Source organism: Tamandua tetradactyla, chromosome 17 (assembly GCF_023851605.1).
Source record: "Tamandua tetradactyla isolate mTamTet1 chromosome 17, mTamTet1.pri, whole genome shotgun sequence".
NCBI classification, from domain to species: domain Eukaryota; kingdom Metazoa; phylum Chordata; class Mammalia; order Pilosa; family Myrmecophagidae; genus Tamandua; species Tamandua tetradactyla.
The window spans coordinates 44,587,615-44,607,792 of NC_135343.1; the positions used below are offsets into that span (position 1 = coordinate 44,587,615).

A 20,178-nucleotide genomic window follows, 5' to 3' on the forward strand; every position below is an offset into this window, starting at 1 on the left:
GCTAATAAAATCAAGCAATCTATTTGAAGCCAATACAAACAAAAACACTTTGATCAGGTGGGCTACAATGGCTCAGCAGGCAGAGTTCACGCCTGCCACACCAGAGATCTAGGTTCTATACCTGGTGCCTGCCCATGCGAAAAAAAAAAACACTTTGATCAAGTAAGATTCATCCCCCCAAATCCAAGAGTGGTTTAAAATGAAGAAATACAATAGAAACCTATTTCATCATATTAATAAGCAAAGGGGGGAAAACTACATGATCATGGCAATAGTTGCCAGAAATGTGTTTAATGAAATATTCATTTCATGTGTTTAATTCAATATTCATTTTTGATAAAGGAATAAAATCAAGCCTCTTTAACATAATTAGTATACTCACATAAGCACTTCTCTGCCCCAAGCCTTTAGTGCATTCCATTAAAGGCAGAAAAAAGATTAGTAACGTGCACTATCATGACCACTGTTTATTTAACTTTGAGTACTACCACCCAATGCAAGGAGCCAAGAAAGCCAGATGAGAGGCATAAATATTGGAGAAGTAGAAGTAAGAATATCCTTATTTACCGTTTTTATTTTGATTTTGCTGTAACAATAAGAATAAACTGAGAATTAAAAAACAGGTAAGGGAGCTTAATAGCAAGACTAGTTACAAAGTACACATAAAAAAATCAAGTTTTCGCATAAAACCAGTAACAGAATAGATAAAAGAAAAAAGGACAATTTATAATACTACAAAACATTTAAATTCTAGGGAATAAACCTAATAAATGCATAGAACATGAAACTATTTATTGAGGGACATTTAAAATGGCTTGAAAAAATGAAAGGACATACCATAAAATGTTAACCCTTCCCAAATTAATCTATGATTCAATTAAATTCCAACGAAACTCCTAAAGAGAACTGTTTGACAACTTGATAAATTGATTCTAATTTCACCTGGGTTAGTAATTGCATAAACATAGTCAATACCATGTTTTTTCAAAAGAATGAGAAGAAATATAAAATTAAAATAATTTAAATGGTACAGAACAAGCATAGGAATAAACATTTCAATGGAACAAGAAGCCCACAACTAGGAATTTGTGTTTTGTTAAGAGTTGCATTTCATACAGCGGAGAAAGAACATATCATTTAATAATGACTTTGGGACAATTAGGTAGCCATTCAAAAAGGGGGAGGGAGCAAGATAAACAGGCTTCCTCTGGCACTGTGGGAGCAACAATGCCATCCTGACCAAAAGGGGGAAAAGAACTGTAACAAATAAGGTATCAGTGGCTGAGAGAGTTCAAATAGAGTCAAGAGGCTACTCTGGAGGTTGCTCTTACGCAAACTTCAGTTAGATATTGCTACCTATCGTAACTTGCCAAATCCCAACCAAAACCATGCCAGCCAATCCTAAAGAACATCTAGGGCAATATATAAGATCTGGCGCGGGTTCCATGTACTAGGATAACTTTCCAGGAAACCTACAACCTCCAGATGGGTGCCTGGACCAAATAAGTCCTGAAACCTAGAGGGTTAGCCTTTACAGAACATTAGCTAGTTCCATCTAATGGACCCCTTTATTGACAGCCCTTCCAACATGAAAAAGGTACAATGGGCATAGCCCAAATACTAAAAAGTGGGAGAAAGATCAAAGGTGATGGTGGAGTTATACAGAGAAGGTAGGGCTTAACAAACAAGTCTGATTGCTGAATCATTATATTCATATTTCTTTTAGTCTCCAAAATGTTAGAGCAGCTAGGAGTAAAAATCTAAAATTGTGGAATTATAACCCATACCAAACTCTGAAATCTATTCTACAACTAATTGTTGCGCTGTGCTCTGAAATTTTTTGCTTTTTTGTATATGTGTTATTTTTCACAAAAAAGAAAAAAGTGATGATAAAAAGTATATATATTCCTTCTAGCCTCCAATGTTCTGGAGCAGCTAGAAGGAAAAATCTGAGATGACAGTATGGAAGCCCATGACGAACTCTGGGATCTGTCCTGTAACTATTTCTTGAAGACTGCTTTGACAACCACTGTTTTTCTCTTCCTTTACTTTGTATATATATTATATTACACAATTTTAAAAGTTAAATAAAAAAGGCTTCCTACCTTCACACAAAGATAAATTACATACAGAATATAACTTAAAATATTTTTTAAAATGAACCCAGAGTAGAATATTTAAATAAGTGTTATTTAACGTTTGGGTAGAGGTAAGGCCTTTCCTAAGACACCAAAGGGGGGGGCGGGGGGGAAGAGCACAAATTTGAATACAATACAGGAAAAAAGTTTTCATTCCGCAAAATAACAAAAATAAAGTTAAAAGAGAAATTACTAGAGGAAAATATTTGCTACATCAATGAGAGATAAAAGCTTTCTATCCTTAGTCTATAAAGAAATCTTAAAAATTACTAAGAAAAAGGAAATGCTCCAACAGAAAAAATGGGTAAAGAGGAAAAGCTATTTCCACACGAATAAAAATGGTCAAAAAGCATATAAAAAGACTCAAAGACACTAGAAATCAAAGTAATGTAAATTAAAACAATGACATTTTCTCCTTAAAGACCAGCAAAAGACAGAAAATGGGCAAGCAGGAGAGGCTCCAACTGTCAGGCCTATAACTCTGAAAGGACTGGAGTTCTTATTCACTGTTGATGGGAGTATAAAGTAAAGCAATTTTTTCTGGAGGATAATTTGAAAAGTTATATTTAGTCTAAACACACAGTTGCTCAATTCCACTACGATGTATGTACAAGGAATTTCACCAAAGGGGTGGCAATAGTTAGCTATATTAACATACATTCAGTTATTAAAAATGATGATGCCAGGATATATTCATTGTCATGGAAATACGACCAAAATATATTAAATGAAAAAAAGACTATATGTTTCTATTTTTAAAAAGCATTTGTAGTGCTCGCTTCGGCAGCACATATACTAAAAAGCATTTGTAAGCCTCAAAAAAGATTAAAAAAGCAAAATTCCAAATTGTTTTGGATAGAATTACAGATTTTTCTTTATATGTTGTTTTCTGAATTACTACAAAAAGTGTCTTCTCCTTGAAAATAAAGAAGAAATGTTATTTTCATTTATATATATTTAAATCTGTTTTCTTTTTATTATTTTTACTCATGTATGTGTGTCATATGTAAAGAGGACTTGAATCTCTACCTCTTGAAGTAGATCAGGCATTTTGGGGATGTATGTTAAACAAAACTGCCCTACCTTCATTTTTTTTTAAAAGGTCCTTCTGTAGCAACACAGAAAAACTACAATTTAGATAACTTAAAGAATAAAAGTGTGATTACAACTGAAAATAGCATGTATGCATATAAAAATGTTACAAGTCAATTTGAAAAAAAGAATGGCTATTGAAGCAATGGGGATTGCAGGCTGGAATCATTTTTATTTAAAATTTTTGTTGCTGTTGTTCTCAAAGTATTTTTAAAATTTACAAAATTAAGAAAACAGGCAATCCATCTCTTCCTGGGGCCATTTTTCAATCTTTGCTGTTATTGCTATTTATTCACATGTACCAAAAAGACAGACAGTTCAGCCCCTCACAGAGGCATTTTTCTTCTCTTTCTCATAACCCCATTTCATTCATTCATTCATTCACCCACTCATTTTTTAAAAGGTATCACAAACACTAATATACATATATATTATGTATATTGTGATGTTCCTTTTCCATTCCCATCATGCCTCCACAAATAAACTTTAAGTGGTTTCTTATATATCATGTTATCTATTTTTGTAAATTTAAGCAAATATAAATGTATACTCTTATTCCACCATTCTTTCTCAATACAAAAAACAGTATACCATACATACTATTCCATGCCTTGTTCCTTTTTTAAAATTCACAATAAACCTTAGAGTTCTTCCACATCAGTACATAGATCTTCCTCAATCTTTTTTTTTTTCGTTATAACTGTACACTATTCCATGGATGTACCACAGTTCACTTAACCAGTTCCCTGTTGAGGGACACTGCAGTCATACCTATCTTGCTATTTCAAACAATAATGCCAGGCATAACCACGTACATTCATCAAGTCTGTTTTTGAGTGTACCTTTGATGGAGACCCTGAATAGGTTCAGGTTATTGTATTACCACAAGGTTACAATGCTCACTAGGCTGAGAAGTTGGCTCCTTCTCTGTTCTCATCTCTAATTATGTACAGCATTGTGTAGCAAAAGACTTAAAAATGTCTTGGACCAAGCAACTGAACTCCTAGGGGATTTATCTCATAAAAATAAAGTGGCCAAACAATATCCAAGATAAACCCATTTCTTTAAAAAAAATGCATCTATATATATGCATGCATCAATATGCATAGAAAGTATAAAAAAATTCACTGACATGTTAACTATTATTTCAGTATGGAGGATCTATGGAGTGCTTTGTGTTTTTTTCCTTTTGGCATATCAATGTCATATGCAAACTGGCATATCAGTAAACCTTCTATTTCCATAATATAAGATTAAAAACTAAAAATAAATTGTTAACTAAAGTTAAAAGTTGGATACATTCCTTCAGTCTGTTTTATATCTGCATATTGCTTCTGAGTTAACAAAATTTTGTGTGTGTGTGTGTTTTTCTGGTTACTGCTGCATCAAAAAGAATCATTTATTAACTTGAATGAGATATTCTTCTGGCATTCACATAGTATTTTTATGTGCATCATTTAATTCTTAACAATAACCCTATGTATTTTCATTTTATTAATATGGAAAAGGAGGCAACAGACAGTTATGTAGTTTTGTCCAAGTCATATAAATAGAAAGCTGGCAGTGACAAACTTCAAACCTAGGTCGTCTGACTTCAACTATGGGATGCTATCAAAAACTCGATCACTGCTTCCTTAATTATGTAATACCACTTCGGGAATCAAACACATAATCAGAATTTGACAGCTTTATGAATTACAATTATACAATATGAAGGCTCAGCACCTAAATGTTCATCAAATCAGATCTTACTGAAAGGAGAGCGCTGGCACATAATCCGTAAAACTACAGTCAGAAGAGGATGTAGATTTTAAGTCTGCTCCTAAATATAAAACCTGAAGCTGGCAAAATATATGTCTAATTTGGCCTAAAATACATGCATTATAGAAGCAGCAGCCTCTCATGGTAGAAGATCCTCATTTTCAAGATGACCTTTACCTATGCCATCAGCACTGACCGCTACTCTCCTTCTTCGACACCTTAGGGTAATCTTCAATCACCACCTTATGGAATTTCAAATAAGCTGTACTTTTCAAGGCAGGTGGACATAATTTTTTTTCAGTTTGAGACTTAATAGAACACCCACAACAGACACAACAGACATAGCAAAAAATGGATAATTCTGAAGTCTTTGCTACCACAAAAATAATCTTTAAAAAGTCCCTACTTTCAATCTAGTGAACTCCTTCCTCCTCACCCACCAAAGTGTAGCTCAAATACCACCTCATTTGAAAAATCTCCTGGTGCCACAGATACTACTAGTTACTCCTTTCTCCGGGTTTAGATAAGATTTTATTCATAGCTCTGACCTCACTTATCTCAACATAAATCAGTGTTCATGCATCTGTCTCCCTCGCTAGTTTGTGAGCTCTCTGAGAATAAGTGGCATGACATTTTCAATACCTTGAACACTGTGGGACCCGTATGATTTTGAAGGATTAGGAGTTCACTAGGCATATTAGGGGTGGAAAAGGCATTCAAGGAGAGAGAACAGCACCTACACCCAGATGTGTGAAAAAAACAGGCAGATTCAGGAGGTCTAGAGCAGCCAGAATGAGTGGGCACATCAACTGAGGACGGAAAACCAAGGGCCACCCAGTTCCTTATGCTTTGCACAGACCCGTCACCACAGAAACTCCCCCTCTGCATTTAGTTCTTTGTTTTACCAGTCTCTTTCCCATTAAACTGTGAGCTCTCAAAGGCAAGGTCTCTAGGAAGAAACTCCAGCTACACCCTTTACAAAGGAACTGAATGATTACCAAGCACAAACACACAATAAACTTTTTTTAAGTCTAAAAAACTTTAAAAAAAGAAAAAGAAAAAACTCTGTTTAGCCCTTGTACTAAATTGCAATATTATGCAACTCATAGATTTCTTACTTGTCCAGGTACTTTTCTTTGATGACTGCTAATAATTCTGTCATAAATTCTTTGCATTGTTCTAGATAGCTGGGTGTTTGTTGGAACAGTTTAAAATCAATCTTCCTCTTTTTAGTGTGATTTATTAACACAGCTCCAACATACGATTCATTAGCCAATGCTGCCACCTCAGAGTAAAGATTCCTTATAATCCATTCTACCAGACTTACTTCTTTATATTTACAATACAGTGTTCACACGGTAAAATACAAGGAAGAAGCTGCTCTACCTGTACCCTGACCTATCCTTCACTAAAAGCAGCAGAGAAAAATCTCAAGTTCGGACTCTCAACGTTCAGAGCCAGAAGCTACATTTCTCTATTTTATCCAGTGGGTGCTTCAATTAAGTTAAAAGGCTATAGTCCTGTTATTCCATTATATCAGATTGAAAATATCCTGGGATTAGTCCAGATCTGACAGAAGAATAAAGATTTTTTTTTTTAACATGGGCAGGCACCTGAAATTGAACCCAGGTCTCCAACATGGCAGGCAAGAACTCTGCCAGTGAGGCCTTGGCCCGCCCAGAGAATAAAGATTTTTTACAAGCATTACTAATGCTCTCCTACTGAATTCAGATTTTAAATCTTCAATATACAATACTGAATAAACAGGAGACTTTCTCGCCAAAACAAACAAACAAAAAGTACAAGGAAGAATACTGATGGTTATATATGTTACAGATAAGGTCAGGAAAACAATAAGAATTTTTCACAAAATTTGCCAATTCCTGGTCAAAAAAGAGCGGATATGATGTTAAATTTCTGCTTTACATTTTGCCACTGAGAATTAGGAAAAACAACTTCAGTTCATGAAACTAAGTACTGTAAGCATTTACAAAGTTTTATCTAAATACACAACAAGCCCGTCAAACTTACTCCAATATATCAATTTCCTCCTTCCCCCAAATCCAAACCCTCCTGGTCCATTACCTAAATTAATATTTCCAAACATCTAAAATCTCAATCAAAACTAAGAGCGGTGAGTTAGTTTCTCCCCACAAAATTCTTGGCATAATTTTATTTAGGTTCAACAAAGTTTGCATTATCATCTAGAAACATATGGTTAGAAAATACCACCATTAAAAACCAAATTGATAGACTATGAAGGTGAATACAAATTCTCTGTGAAAAGGGAATAGGGACGATGTTTATAAACACATTTAATATGGTATTTTTCCCAGGTTGGGTGTGATCACATGTATACAGCCCAAGTATGTCCTATATTTTATGATAAACTAGGGTGGCGGGCCCTCATTTATACTGCACCTTCTCAGTTAAGCCGTTTAAAGTATAACCCAATTCCATATACTTAAGAAGAAGAAAAAAAACAAACCAATAAATATTAAAACCCTCGCTGCCAAGTAACACTTCTTACTTTTATTTCCAGAATTATCACCCAAAGAACTATATTGGGAGATCCTAGAAAGGGGCACAGTGATCAAATGCCATCTTAAGAAAGAAAAAAATAAGTTTACCATTAACAAAACCAATTAACGTTCCCAGCCTTGCAAAGCTCCGTGTCCCGTGGATTCCCCTCTCGCATTCACCTTCCAGCTGCCTGGAAGAGGCATGTGGAAAATGTTGGTTTGCAAGAGAGGTGAGAATGAAATTTAGGGGCTGGGAGGGGAAAGGACTCAAGCGCGGAAAGGAAGGCAGAGAAGTGGTCAGGATCCCCATTTCAAAAAAGAATTCAAGAGTGAGAGCAGAAGGAAAGGGGGCGGTGCTGGTGTAGTGGGTATGGGGGACGCAGACAGCGCGAAGGGGGGGTGTTCCCGGGGTGGGGGAGGGGCAAGAGCGCGCACGCACCCCCTCCGAGGACACGGGCAGGGTGCAGCACTGGTCACCGTGCCGGACAGCGCTGCACTGGGGTAGCGAAGGGACTCACAAGCCAGAGAAGTTGGAGGACGGCGATCCTGTGTGGAAAGAGCCCACAGGAGCGGGGTGGGGAGACCTCAGTGGACGCCCTTCCCGCCGATAGCCGCGACGGGGGGCCTCGCCGGCTACCCTCCCCAAGGCGGTTCGGAAAAGGAGGCGCAGGGCGCCCCCAGAGCCCCGCTCCCCGCGGGTCCCTTCGCCGGCAGCAGGGCGCCCGAGCTCACCTGGGCTAACCAGAAACCCTTCCTCCAGACCGTACTCCGCCACTCCTCCAAGAGTCTCAACTGTAAGCAACAGAGGTGGCGGTCGCCAGAAGAGCGTCGGCCTGCAGCACCAAAACGCGAGCCACCGCACGGGAGAAGCGCCTCTACCACTCGCCAGGTTACCTCTTCAAGCACACTGGTGCCTCACCCCGCCCCCGAACCCAAGCCATTGGTTGTCGGGCACCGCCCCATTCGTCTATTGGGTCAAAGAGAGTGCCGCTCAGTCACCTACATGGGCACATGTGGTGTTCATTGGTCTAAATGTGCAGTAGTTCCCGCCCACCCCCTCAGAAATTCCAGCTTCTGATTGGTCTTCACGTGTGTCTTTTCTCCTCCTCCGATCTTTTTCTCCGGGTGGCGCGCCTCCTCGCGGGACACATCGGCTCTGATTGGCTGAAAGGACGCTACACTGGTCCTGGATAGGCATTGGGCCAAGGATACGTGCGGCCCCCACGTGGGGGAGGAGCCCGAAGGCACAGCACTCGGGGGTTTGTTTACACAGGCTCTCACTGCCGCTTCCTTCCATTGGCTGAGGCGGGAGCCACTCCCACCGGGTTGCACCACTCAGTCTAGCGAGGACCGGGGGGTGGGGGCCTCAGTGGGATTTCCCTGGCTGTCATTACCCGGGGAGGAGCTTAGGGCCACCTGACGCTGGGCTCCGTAGTCGGAGATCTGCCAGTCCGGCTTCTTGAGGGGCTGGAAGGAAGCAGAAGGACGCTTCCACATGGAGTGCTTTTAGGAGGTAAAATCTTATTTTCCCCTTGAATTTCCCTCCAGTCTTCGCCTGGTTCCTACCCTGGCTGTGCTCACGGTCCCCTCCCTCTTTTCCATTTCTGCCTTTCAGCCAGTCTGAGTAGGGATCGTGTTACCAGGCGTGTGCTCCGGAGTCTCAACCTCTCTTCAGCTGTAAATTGGGGGAAACGATAATACCAATCTCTCAGAGCGGTGCTTGGAAAACTAGAAGTGCTCAGTAAAGGTGGATTAGGAATGCGTACGGTGTGAGAGTCGGGCAAAGAGAGAAAATAAATACTCATATAAAGGGAGAAATAGGAATAAGTCTTCAGTGGTAGAGAAACACAAGGTATGACGAGATCTGAGGAAAATATTGTCTCTTTCAATGAAAACATTGAAGCTGTAGAAAAAGTTTCTGTGAAGGTACGAAGCTTGAGCGGAATAGGGACTCAAAAGCCGAGGGCCTTTCAAGACGGCAATACGCCAAGTTGTGAAAGAAGGAACGAGCAAGATGGGTTGGGTAGGTAGCACATAAAATCTGTCATGACAGCTCCGAGAACATAGTAAATGCTTAATAAATATTCGTTTACTACTATTATTATAATAATTATCATGAGTACATTGATCTGGCTGGGGAAAGATGGCACAGGAAGGTAGTGGGCCTTACCTGTTAGTCTGTGAATTTTATCCTTTAGGAAGTGGGAATTTCTTTATTGAAGTCTATACTTTATAGATCTTTGTCTTCCCCGCTCCCCACGCTATGTACATGGCATGATGTAAATAAAAGCTTCGTAAATGATTGCAGAATGATAAAAATGAGGAAGAGAATTAATTAAATGCAGATTAAATTTATTTATCCAACCATTCAAGAAATATTGAGCATTTACTATGATGTTCCATGCTCTGATCTAGGTCCTAGGAATATAGTTGTGACTGAAACAATGAGGAAGCAAGTAGAGTTGACTCTCTAGTGGGAGACTGATGATAAACAAGTAACCAATAGATAATAAAATGTATGTTGTAGCTAAGTGCTATAAAGAAAAATAAAACAGGTTAATAAATGGGTGTGAGAGAATGGCTATTTAGGTAGAATGGTTAGTTTAAGATCTGTCTGGGGCAGGAGCATTTGAGCAGAGACCTGAATAATGTGAAGAGGGAAGAGTGGGAAGAAAGCTAGGAAGCAGGGTCACTAGACTGTGCAACTCTGGTTCACTATTCACATTACTTATGTATTTTGAAGCTGTGTTATTAAATATTAAATGTTTACCATTTAGTATTGCCAACTCAGGTTTGAAGCTTCATCTTATTAGGTAATTTAACTGGTATCTAAGATAAATGTTTACCTCTTTTGGAAAATCTTTCTTCAAGATAGCCTCTCCTCACCTTCTACTGCTTCTTTCTTCAAGGTGGACTTCAGGTATATGGTGAGAGAGGGGCTTAAGTGATCTCATAGCTTTGAAAAGTGAGGTCTTCAGGTTCACGTAGTGTCCTTGCACAATCAGAAATCCTCTTTGGGTTGAGGATTTATCACACACTAGCAATGGGATGTAGGAAAGGGTTGGTGGGCTCCTCTTGTTTCCCTCCCTCCCACTGACACCATCCCTTGTAACTTCACCACTGCCTCATGTCTCCTGGCTCCCTCTGAACTCCAGTCCAGTCTGCATTCTGCCAACAGACATCCACAATCCTCCTTCATTGTCTTCTGGATTCTACAATTTAGGATAAGAAGTCTGCAGTAATTCTTATCTTTTTAAATGTCTATGTAATGTATCTTCTTTCTATACCTACTTAAATTTTTTTCACCTCATATTAGCTATTTGATGATGGTGTGCCTTGATGTGATTATCTCTAAGTTTATACTTTAGGTTTATCTTCAGGGTTTATTGCAATTCCTGAGTCATTATATTTGGAAAAATTTCAGCTATTATTCTTCAAGAGTTTTTGTTCCTCTTCCTCCTTCTGGCATTCCAATTTAAAGTATTTTAGATATTGCTCCATGGCTCCCTGATGCCACTTTTTTCTCATTATTTTGTCTCTTGGTGCTTACTTTTGGATAGTTTCTTTTGCACTGTCTTTAAGTTCACTGATATTTTTTTTTCTGCAGTTAATCCCATCCAGTGTATTTCTCATTTCAGATATTGTATATTTCATCTCTAGAAGTCATATTTGGGTCTTTTTCAAATCTTCCTTTTCTCTCCTCATCCTGGTAATGTTTTCTTCCACTTTTTTAAAAATGTAAACATGTTTATAATATGTTTAATATCCTTGTTGCTAACTACATCATCTCTAGTATTTCTTGATTTGTTTCTTTTGATTTATTTTTCTCCTGATTATGGGACATATTTTCCTTCTTTGTATGCCTGGTAATTTTTTATTTTATCTTCTTGGTTGATGGATTTTATTGTACTCCTTTAAGTAGTATTCAATTTTGTTTTTCTTAATTAAGTTTCTTGGAGTAAGTTTGATTATTTCCAGGCTTACTTTGAATTATCTTTAGGTTGGTTACAGAGCAGCTCTATGAGAGTTGTACCTGATGCCCTGTGTATCATGAAATAAGAACAAGATGCTACTTTTAAAAAATAAATATTCAGAGAAAAATAAAAAGTTCTTAGAAATTAAAAGTAAACAATTCTCACTGAAATAGAAAACCAATCATCACTTCATATGGAAGTGCAGGGGATCCCAAATAACCAAAACCATCTTGAAAAAGAACGAAGTTGGAATAGTCACACTTCCTGATTTCAAAACTTATTACAAAGTTCAAAACAATGTGGTACTGGCATAAGGACAGATATATAGACTGATGGAATTGAACTGGGAGTTCAGAAAAAAGCCTTCACCTCTATGGCCAATTGATTTTTGACAAGGCTGCCAAGTCCACTATGGGAATAGAGTAGTCTTTTCAGCAAATGATGCTGAGAAAACTGGATATCCACATGCAAATGAATGAAAGTGGACCCCTACCTCACACCATATATAAAAATTAACTTAAAATGGATCAAGGACCTAAATATAAGAACCTATAAAACTCCTAGAAGAAAACAAAGGGGAATATTTTCAGGATCTTGTATTAGGTAATGGATTCTTAGACTTTACACCAAAAGCATGAGCAACAAAAGAAAAAAATAGGTAAATTGGGCCTTACCAAAATTAAAAACTTTTGTGCATCAAAACACATTATCAAGAAGTGAAAAGACAATCTACAGAATGGGAAAACATTTGGAAATCATATACTTGATAAGGGCTTAATATCCAGAATTTATAAAGATATTTACACCCCAACAACAAAAAGACAAACAATTCAATTTATGAGTGAGTGAAGGGAGCTGAATAGCCATTTCTTCAAAGATGTATGCAAATGGTTGCATGAAAAAAATGCCCATCATCATAATTTGATAATTTGATGACTGACATAAAATTAAAATCACAATAGATACTCCTTTTTCTCAAGCACTCATGGATCATTCTCAAAGGTAGACCATATGCTGGATCACAAAGCAAGTCTCAATAAATTTAAAAAGATTGAAGTCATATAAAATACTTTCTCAGATCATAAAGAAATGAAGTTGGAAATCAATAATAGGCAGAGTGCCAGAAAATGCACAATTATGTGGAGGCTCAACAATACACTCTTAAACAACCAGTGGGTCAAGGAAGAAATTACAAGAGAACTCAGTAAATATCTTGAGGCAAATGAAAATGAAAACACAACATATCAAAACTTATGGGATACAGCAAAGCCAGTGCTAAGAGGGAAATTCATTGCCCTAAATGCCTATATCAAAAAAGAAGAAAGGGCAAAAATCGAGGAACTAACTGTCCACTTGGAAGAACTAGAGAAAGAATAGCAAACTAACCCCAAAGCAAGCAAAAGGAAAGAAATAACAAAGATTAGAGCAGAAATATATGAAATTGAGAGCATGAAGATAATTGAGAAAATCAATAAAACCAGAAGCTGGTTTTATGAGAAAATCAGTAAGATTGATGGACCCTTAGCAAGATTGACAAAAAGAAGAAGAGAGAGGATGCAAGTAAATAAGATCAGAAATGGAGGAGGATACATAACCCTGACCCCACAGAAATAAAGGAAGTAATGACAGGATACTATGAACAATTTTGTGCTAATAAATACAACAATGTAGATGAAATGGACAACTTCCTAGAAAGGTTTGAACAACCAACTTTGACTCGAGAAGAAATAGACGACCTCAACAAACCAATCACAAGTAAAGAAATTGAATCAGTCATTAAGAAGCTCCCAAAAAAGAAAAGTCGAGGACCAGATGGCTTCACATGTGAATTCTACCAAACTTTCCAGAAAGAATTAGTACCAATCCTGCTCAAACTCTTCAAAAAAAATTGAAGTGGAGGGAAAGCTACCTAATTCATTCTATGAAGCCAACATCACCCTCATACCAAAACCAGACAAAGATATTACAAAAAAAGAAAACTACAGACCAATCTCTCTAATGAATATAGATGCAAAAATCCTCAACAAAATTCTAGCAAATTGAATCCAGCAACACATTAAAAGAATTATATATCATGACCAAGTAGGATTCATCCCAGGTATGCGAGGATGGTTCAACATAAGAAACAATTGATTTTCTTGTGTAATACACCATATCAACAAATCAAAGCAGAAAAACCACATGATCATCTCAATTTATGCAGAGAAGGCATTTGACAAAATTAAACACCCTTTCCTGTTGAAAACACTTCAAAGGATAGGAGTAGAAGGGCACTTCCTTAAAATGATAAAGGGAATATATGAAAAACCCACAGCTAATATCATCCTCAATGGGGAAAAACTGAAAACTTCCCCTGAGATCAGGAATGAGATAAGGATGTCCACTATCACCACTGTTATTCATTCTGTTGGAAGTTCTAGCCAGAGCAATTAGACAAGAAAAAGAAATTCAAGGCATCAAAATTGGAAAGGAAGAAGTAAAACCCTCACTGTTTGCAGATGATATGATACTATATGTCGAAAACCAAAAAAAATCCACAGCAAAACTACTACAGCTAATAAATGAGTACAGCAAAGTGGCAGGTTACAAAATCAACACTCAGAAATCTGTAGTGTTTCTATACGCTAGTAATGAACAATCTGAGCAGGAAATCAAGAAACAATTTCCATTTATAATTGCAACCAAAAGAGTAAAATATTTAGGAATAAATTTAACTAAACAGACCAAAGACCTATACAAAGAAAACTACAAGAAATTGTTAAAAGAAATCACAGAAGACCTAAATAGATGGAAGGGCATACCATGTTCATGGATTGGAAGACTAACTGTAGTTAAGATGTCAATTCTACCTAAATTGATTTACAGATTCAATGCAATACCAGTTAAAATCCCAAGAACTTACTTTTCAGAAATAGAAAAGCCAATAACCAAATTTATCTGGAAGGGCAGAGTGCCCTGAATAGCTAAAAGTATCCTCAGGAAAAAAAAAATGAAGTCAGAGGTCTCACGCTATCTGACTTTAAGGCATTTTATGAAGCTACAGTGATCAAAACAGCATGGTATTGGTATAAAGATAGATATATTGACCAATGGAATCAAATAGAGTGTTCAGATATAGATCCTCTCATCTGTGGACAATTGATCTTTTTTTTTTTAATTTTTTTTTTATTAATCAAAAAAAAGAAAAGAAATTAACACAACATTTAGAAATCATTCCATTCTACACATGCACTCAGTAATTCTTAGTATCATCACATAGATGTATGATCATCATTTCTTAGTACATTTGCATCGATTTAGGAAAAGAACTAGCAAAACAGCAGAAAAAGATATAGAATGTTAATATAGAGAAGAGAATTAAAATAATAATACTAATAAAAAATATATATATATAAAAAAAGGAAAAAGAAAAAAACAAAAACAAAAGATACAAACAAACAAACAAACAAACAAAAAACTATATTTCAGGTGCAGCTTCATTCAGTGTTCCAACATAGTTACATTACACTTAGGTATTATTATGCTGTCCATTTTTGAGTTTTTGTATCTAGTCCTGTTGCACAGTCTGTATCCCTTCAGCTCCAATTACCCATTATCTTACCCTGTTTCTAACTCCTGCTGGTCTCTGTTACCAATGATATATTCCAAGCTGATTCTCAAATGTCGGTTCACATCAGTGGGACCTTACAGTATTTGTCCTTTAGTTTTGGGCTAGACTCACTCAGCATAATGTTCTCTAGGTCCATCCATGTTATTACATGCTTCATAAGTTTAGTCTGTCTTAAAGCTGCATAATATTCCATCGTAGGTATACGCCACAGTTTGTTTAGCCACTCGTCTGTTGATGAACATTTTGGCTGTTTCCATCTCTTTGCAATTGTAGATAATGCTGCTATAAACACTGGTGTGCAAATGTCCATCTGTGTCTTTGCCCTTAAGTCCCTTGAGTAGATACCTAGCAGTGGTATTGCTGGGTCGTAATCCATTCTGCCATTCTATGTCTTTTGATTGGGAAATTCAGTCCATTAACTTTTAGTATTATTACTGTTTGGATAATATTTTCCTCTACCATTTTGGCTTTTGTATTATATATATCATATCTGATTTTCCTTCTTTCTACACTTTACTCCATACCTCTCTCTTCTGTCTTTTCGTATCTGACTCTAGTGCTCCCTTTAGTATTTCTTGCAGAGCTGGTCTCTTGGTCACAAATTCTCTCAGTGACTTTTTGTCTATAAATGTTTTAATTTCTCCTTCATTTTTGAAGGACAATTTTGCTGGATATAGGAGTCTTGGTTGGCAGTTTTTCTCTTTTAGTAATTTAAATATATCATCCCACTGTCTTCTAGCTTCCATGGTTTCTGCTGAGAAATCTACACATAGTCTTATTGGGTTTCCCTTGTATGTGACAGATTGTTTTTCTCTTGCTGCTTTCAAGATCCTCTCTTTCTCTTTGACCTCTGACATTCTAACTAGTAAGTGTCTTGGAGAACGCCTATTTGGGTCTATTCTCTTTGGGGTGTGCTGCACTTCTTGGATCAGCAAATTTAGGTCTTTCATAAGAGTTGGGAAATTTTCAGTGATAATTTCTTCCATTAGTTTTTCTCCTCCTTTTCCCTTCTCTTCTCCTTCTGGGACACCCACAACACGTATATTTGTGCGCTTCATATTGTCATTCAGTTCCCTGATCCCCTGCTCAAGTTTTTCCATTCTTTTCCCTATACTTTCTGTTTCTTTTTGGAATTCAGATGTTCCATCCTCCAGTTCACTAATTGTAGCTTCTGTCTCTTTAGATCTACCATTGTAGGTATCCATTGTTTTTTCCATTTTTTCTTCTTTGTCCTTCACTCCCATAAGTTCTGTGATTTGTTTTTTCAGATTTTCTATTCCTTCTTTTTGTTCAGCCCATGTCTTCTTCATGTCCTCCCTCAATTTATTGATTTGGTTTTTGAAGAGTTTTTCCATTTCTGTTCGTATATTCAGCATTAGTTGTCTCAGCTCCTGTATCTCATTTGAACTATTGGTTTGTTCCTTTGACTGAGCCATATCTTCAATTTTCCGAGCGTCATCCATTATTTTCTGCTGGTGTCTGGGCATTTGATCAGATTTCCCTGGGTATGGGACCCAGCTGGTTGAAAGCTTTTTCTGTGAAATCTCTGGGCTCTGTTTTCCTTTTCCTGCCCAGTAGGTGGCGCTCGTGGCGCTCGTCTGCCTGCGGGTCCCACCAGTAAAAGATGCCGTGGCTCCTTTAACTTGCCAATCCGAATCTCGCAGTCGGGCCGGGAAACCGCGCGTGGAGGGGGCGTCGCCGGCAGCCGCGGCTTGGGGGAGTGCCAGTCCAAATTGCCCAGCAGGCCCGAGACGCCAAGTGTGGCGGGAGGGCCCCGCTATCCAACGTTCCCAGTCAGACCGGGGAGCCACGTGCGTGGAGGGGACCCCAGTCGCCAGCCGCCCCGGCCGGGAAAACGCACGCCCCTCGGGTATCACACCGCAGTGGATTCTCCCTGCCCGTTCAGCCGTTCCAGAATGGGGTACGCTGTCTTTTTGGTCTCTGTCGTGGCTCCGGGAGCTGTTTCATATTGTTTCTGTTTCTTTAGTTGCTGTTCTGGAGGAGGAACTAAGACCCGTGCGTCTTACTAAGCCGCCATCTTCTCTGGAAGTCCGACAATTGATCTTTGACAAGGCAGTCAAGCCAACTCACCTGGGACAGAATAGTCTCTTCAGTAAATGGTGCCTAGAGATCTGGATATCCATATGTGAAAGAATGAATGAGGACCCATATCTCACACCCTACACAAAAGTTAACTCAAAATGGATCAAAGACCTAAACATTAGGTCTAAGACCATAAAACTGTTAGAAGAAAATGTAAGGAAATATCTTATAAATCTTATACTTGGAGGTGGTTTTATAGACCTTACACCCAAAGCAAGAGCACTGAAGAAAGAAAGAAAGAAATGGGAACTCCTCAAAATTAAACACTTTTGTGCATCAAAGAGCTTCATCAAGAAAGTAAAAAGGCAGACTACACAATGGGAGACAATATTTGGAAACGACATATCAGATAAAGGTCTAGTACCAGAATTTATAAAGAGATTGTTCAACTCAACAACAAAAAGACAGCCAATCCAATTACAAAATGGGAAAAAGACTTGAACAGACACTTCTCTGAAGAGAAAATACAAATGGCCAAAGGGCACATGAAGAGATGCTCAACTTCCCTGGCCATTAGAGAAATGCAAATCAAAACCGCAATGAGCTATCATCTCACACCCACCAGAATGGCCATTACCAATAAAACAGAAAATGACAAGTGCTGGAGAGGATGTGGAGAAAGAGGCACACTTATCCACTGTTGGTGGGAATGTCAAATGGTGCAACCGCTGTGGAAGGCAGTTTGGCGGTTCCTCAAAAAGCTGAATATAGAATTGCCATATGACCCAGCAATACCATTGCTAGGTATCTACTCAAAGGACATAAGGGCAAGGACCCAAACGGCTATTTGCAGACTAATGTTTGTAGCAGCATTATTTACAATTGCAAAGAGATGGAAACAGCCAAAAAATCCATAAACCTAGACGAATGGCTAAACAAACTGTGGTATATACATATGATGGAATATTATGCAGTTTAAGAAGAATAAAGTTATGAAGTATGTAACAACATGGATGGATCTTGAGGACATTATGCTGAGTGAGATTAGCCAAAAACAAAAGGACAAATACTATATGGTCTCACTGATATGAACTGACATTAGTGAATAAACTTGGAATATTTCGTTGGTAACAGAGACCCTCAGGAGAGAGAAATAGGGTAAGATATTGGGTAATTGGAGCTGAAGGGATACAGATTGTGCAACAGGACTGGATATAAAAACTCAGAAATGGACAGCACAATACTACCTAATTGTAATACAATTATGTTAAAACACTGAATGAAGCTGAACCTGAGAATGATGGAGGGAGGAGGGCCAGGGGCATAAATGAAATCAGAAAGAAACATAGATGTTAAAGATTGAGATGGTATAATCTAGGAATGCCTAGAGTATATAATGATAGTGACTAAATGTGCAAATTTAAAAATGTTTCTGCATGAGGAAGATCAAAGGAATGTCATTACTGCAGGGTGCTGAAAATAGATGGTAATTAATATTTTAAAATCTCAACTTATGTGTGAGACTAAAGCAAAAAATGTTTATTTGGTACAAAATTTATATTTTGACTTGTGCATTTCCTAATATAACTTATGTAGATAGCTTGACTGAACACCATAAGTACTTAGAACCTTGGTAGGACATGAGATTTTGTTGGTTTGTCCAGACTGATGCCCCAATGAATCCCAGAGTGATTTAATCAGTGAGTGGAAAAGTATTTGCCAAGTTCCCTTCGGGGAATGGTGAGAACGGGGGAAAATTCAGCCTCCCCAAGTTGAATTCTTGATATTCTCACAAGCAGTGTGGACAACCAAAGGTATAGGCTGAGCCCCCAGTCTTGGGGTTTGTTCATATGAAACTTAACCCCACAAAGGATAGGTCAAGCCTACTTAAAATTAGGCCTAAGAGCCACCCCTCAAGAGAACCTCTTTCATTGCTCAGATGTGGCCTCTCTCTCCAGCCAACACAAGCAAACTCACCACCCTCCCCCTGTCTATGTGGGACATGGCTCCCAGTGGTGTGGACCTTCCTGGTAACATGGGACAGAAATCCTAGAATGAACTGAGACTCAGCATCAACGGATTGAGAAAAACTCCAGAATGAGCTGAGACCCAGCATCAAGAGATTGAGAAAACCTTCTGGAAGAGCGAAATGAGACAAAGTGTCAATGGCTGAGAGATTCCAGAGTCAAGAGGTTGTCCTGGAGGTTATTCTTATGCATTAAGTAGAAATCACCTTGTTATTCAAGATGTAATGGAGAGGCTGGAGGGAACTGCCTGAAAATGTAGAGCTGTGCTCCAGTAGCCATGTTTCTTGATGATGATTGAATAACAATATAGCTGTCACAATGTGACTGTGTGATTGTGAAAACCTTTTGTCTGATGCTCCTTTTATCTACCTTGTTAACAGATGAGTAGAACATATGGAATAAAAATAAATAATAGGGGGAACAAATGTCAAAATAAATTTAGTTTGAAATGCTAGTGATCAATGAAAGGGAGGGTAAAGGGTATGGTATGTATATATATATTTTTCTGTTTTCATTTTATCTTTCTGTTGTCTTCTAATTTCTTTTTCCGAATTGATGCAAATATTCTAAGAAATGACCATGATGATGAATGTGCAACTATGTGATGATATTGTGATTACTGATTATATATGTGGAATGGAATGAGTATATATTAAGAATGTTTGTGTTTCTTTCTTGTAATATTTTTTTAATTAATAAAATTGGTTAAAATGGGAAATGTTATGTTGTATATATGTTATAACAATAAAAAAATGTTAAATAGAAAACCTCCCCAGATTTAAAAATTGTATTTTTTTTTCTTACATGTAAGAAGCCTGGAAATAAGAAATGCAGGGCTTTCCACATTTATTCTAGCTAGCAGACAGGAACAGAAATGAAAAACGGTGTGTCTATTCCCCATAAAAAACTTAGAGGAAGTGTTTCATTTGCCATTTCTATTTATATGCAACTCTCCAGGATTTAGTCATATAGACATATCTAGCTGCAGGGGAGACTGGGAAATTATTTATT

At 37.8% G+C, this 20,178-nt stretch overlaps 2 protein-coding genes across 6 annotated transcripts in view; one reads left to right on the top strand and one right to left on the bottom strand.

The window, feature by feature from the left end:
* The window catches only part of PAIP2B (poly(A) binding protein interacting protein 2B), a 61,069-nt gene extending 52,588 nt beyond the window's left edge, over positions 1-8,481 (bottom strand). The window contains exon 1 of one of the 2 annotated variants that reach the window (XM_077134511.1): positions 8,246-8,481. Coding sequence is in view for 1 of the 2 variants with exons in the window: in XM_077134510.1 (XP_076990625.1) it covers positions 7,651-7,717 (67 nt within the window). In the remaining variant the exon portion in view is untranslated. Of the gene's footprint in view, positions 1-7,650; positions 7,838-8,245 lie in introns of those variants that run through there. The other variant, XM_077134510.1, reaches the window with a different exon arrangement.
* Positions 8,482-8,873: 392 nt separating this feature from the next.
* Positions 8,874-20,178, top strand: part of LOC143660985 (uncharacterized) — a 38,383-nt gene continuing 27,078 nt past the window's right edge. For 3 of the 4 annotated variants that reach the window (XM_077134513.1, XM_077134512.1, XM_077134514.1), the window contains exon 1: positions 8,874-9,026. The gene's annotated coding sequence lies outside the window, so the exon portion shown is untranslated. Of the gene's footprint in view, positions 9,027-17,084; positions 19,893-20,178 lie in introns of those variants that run through there. The other variant, XR_013164364.1, reaches the window with a different exon arrangement.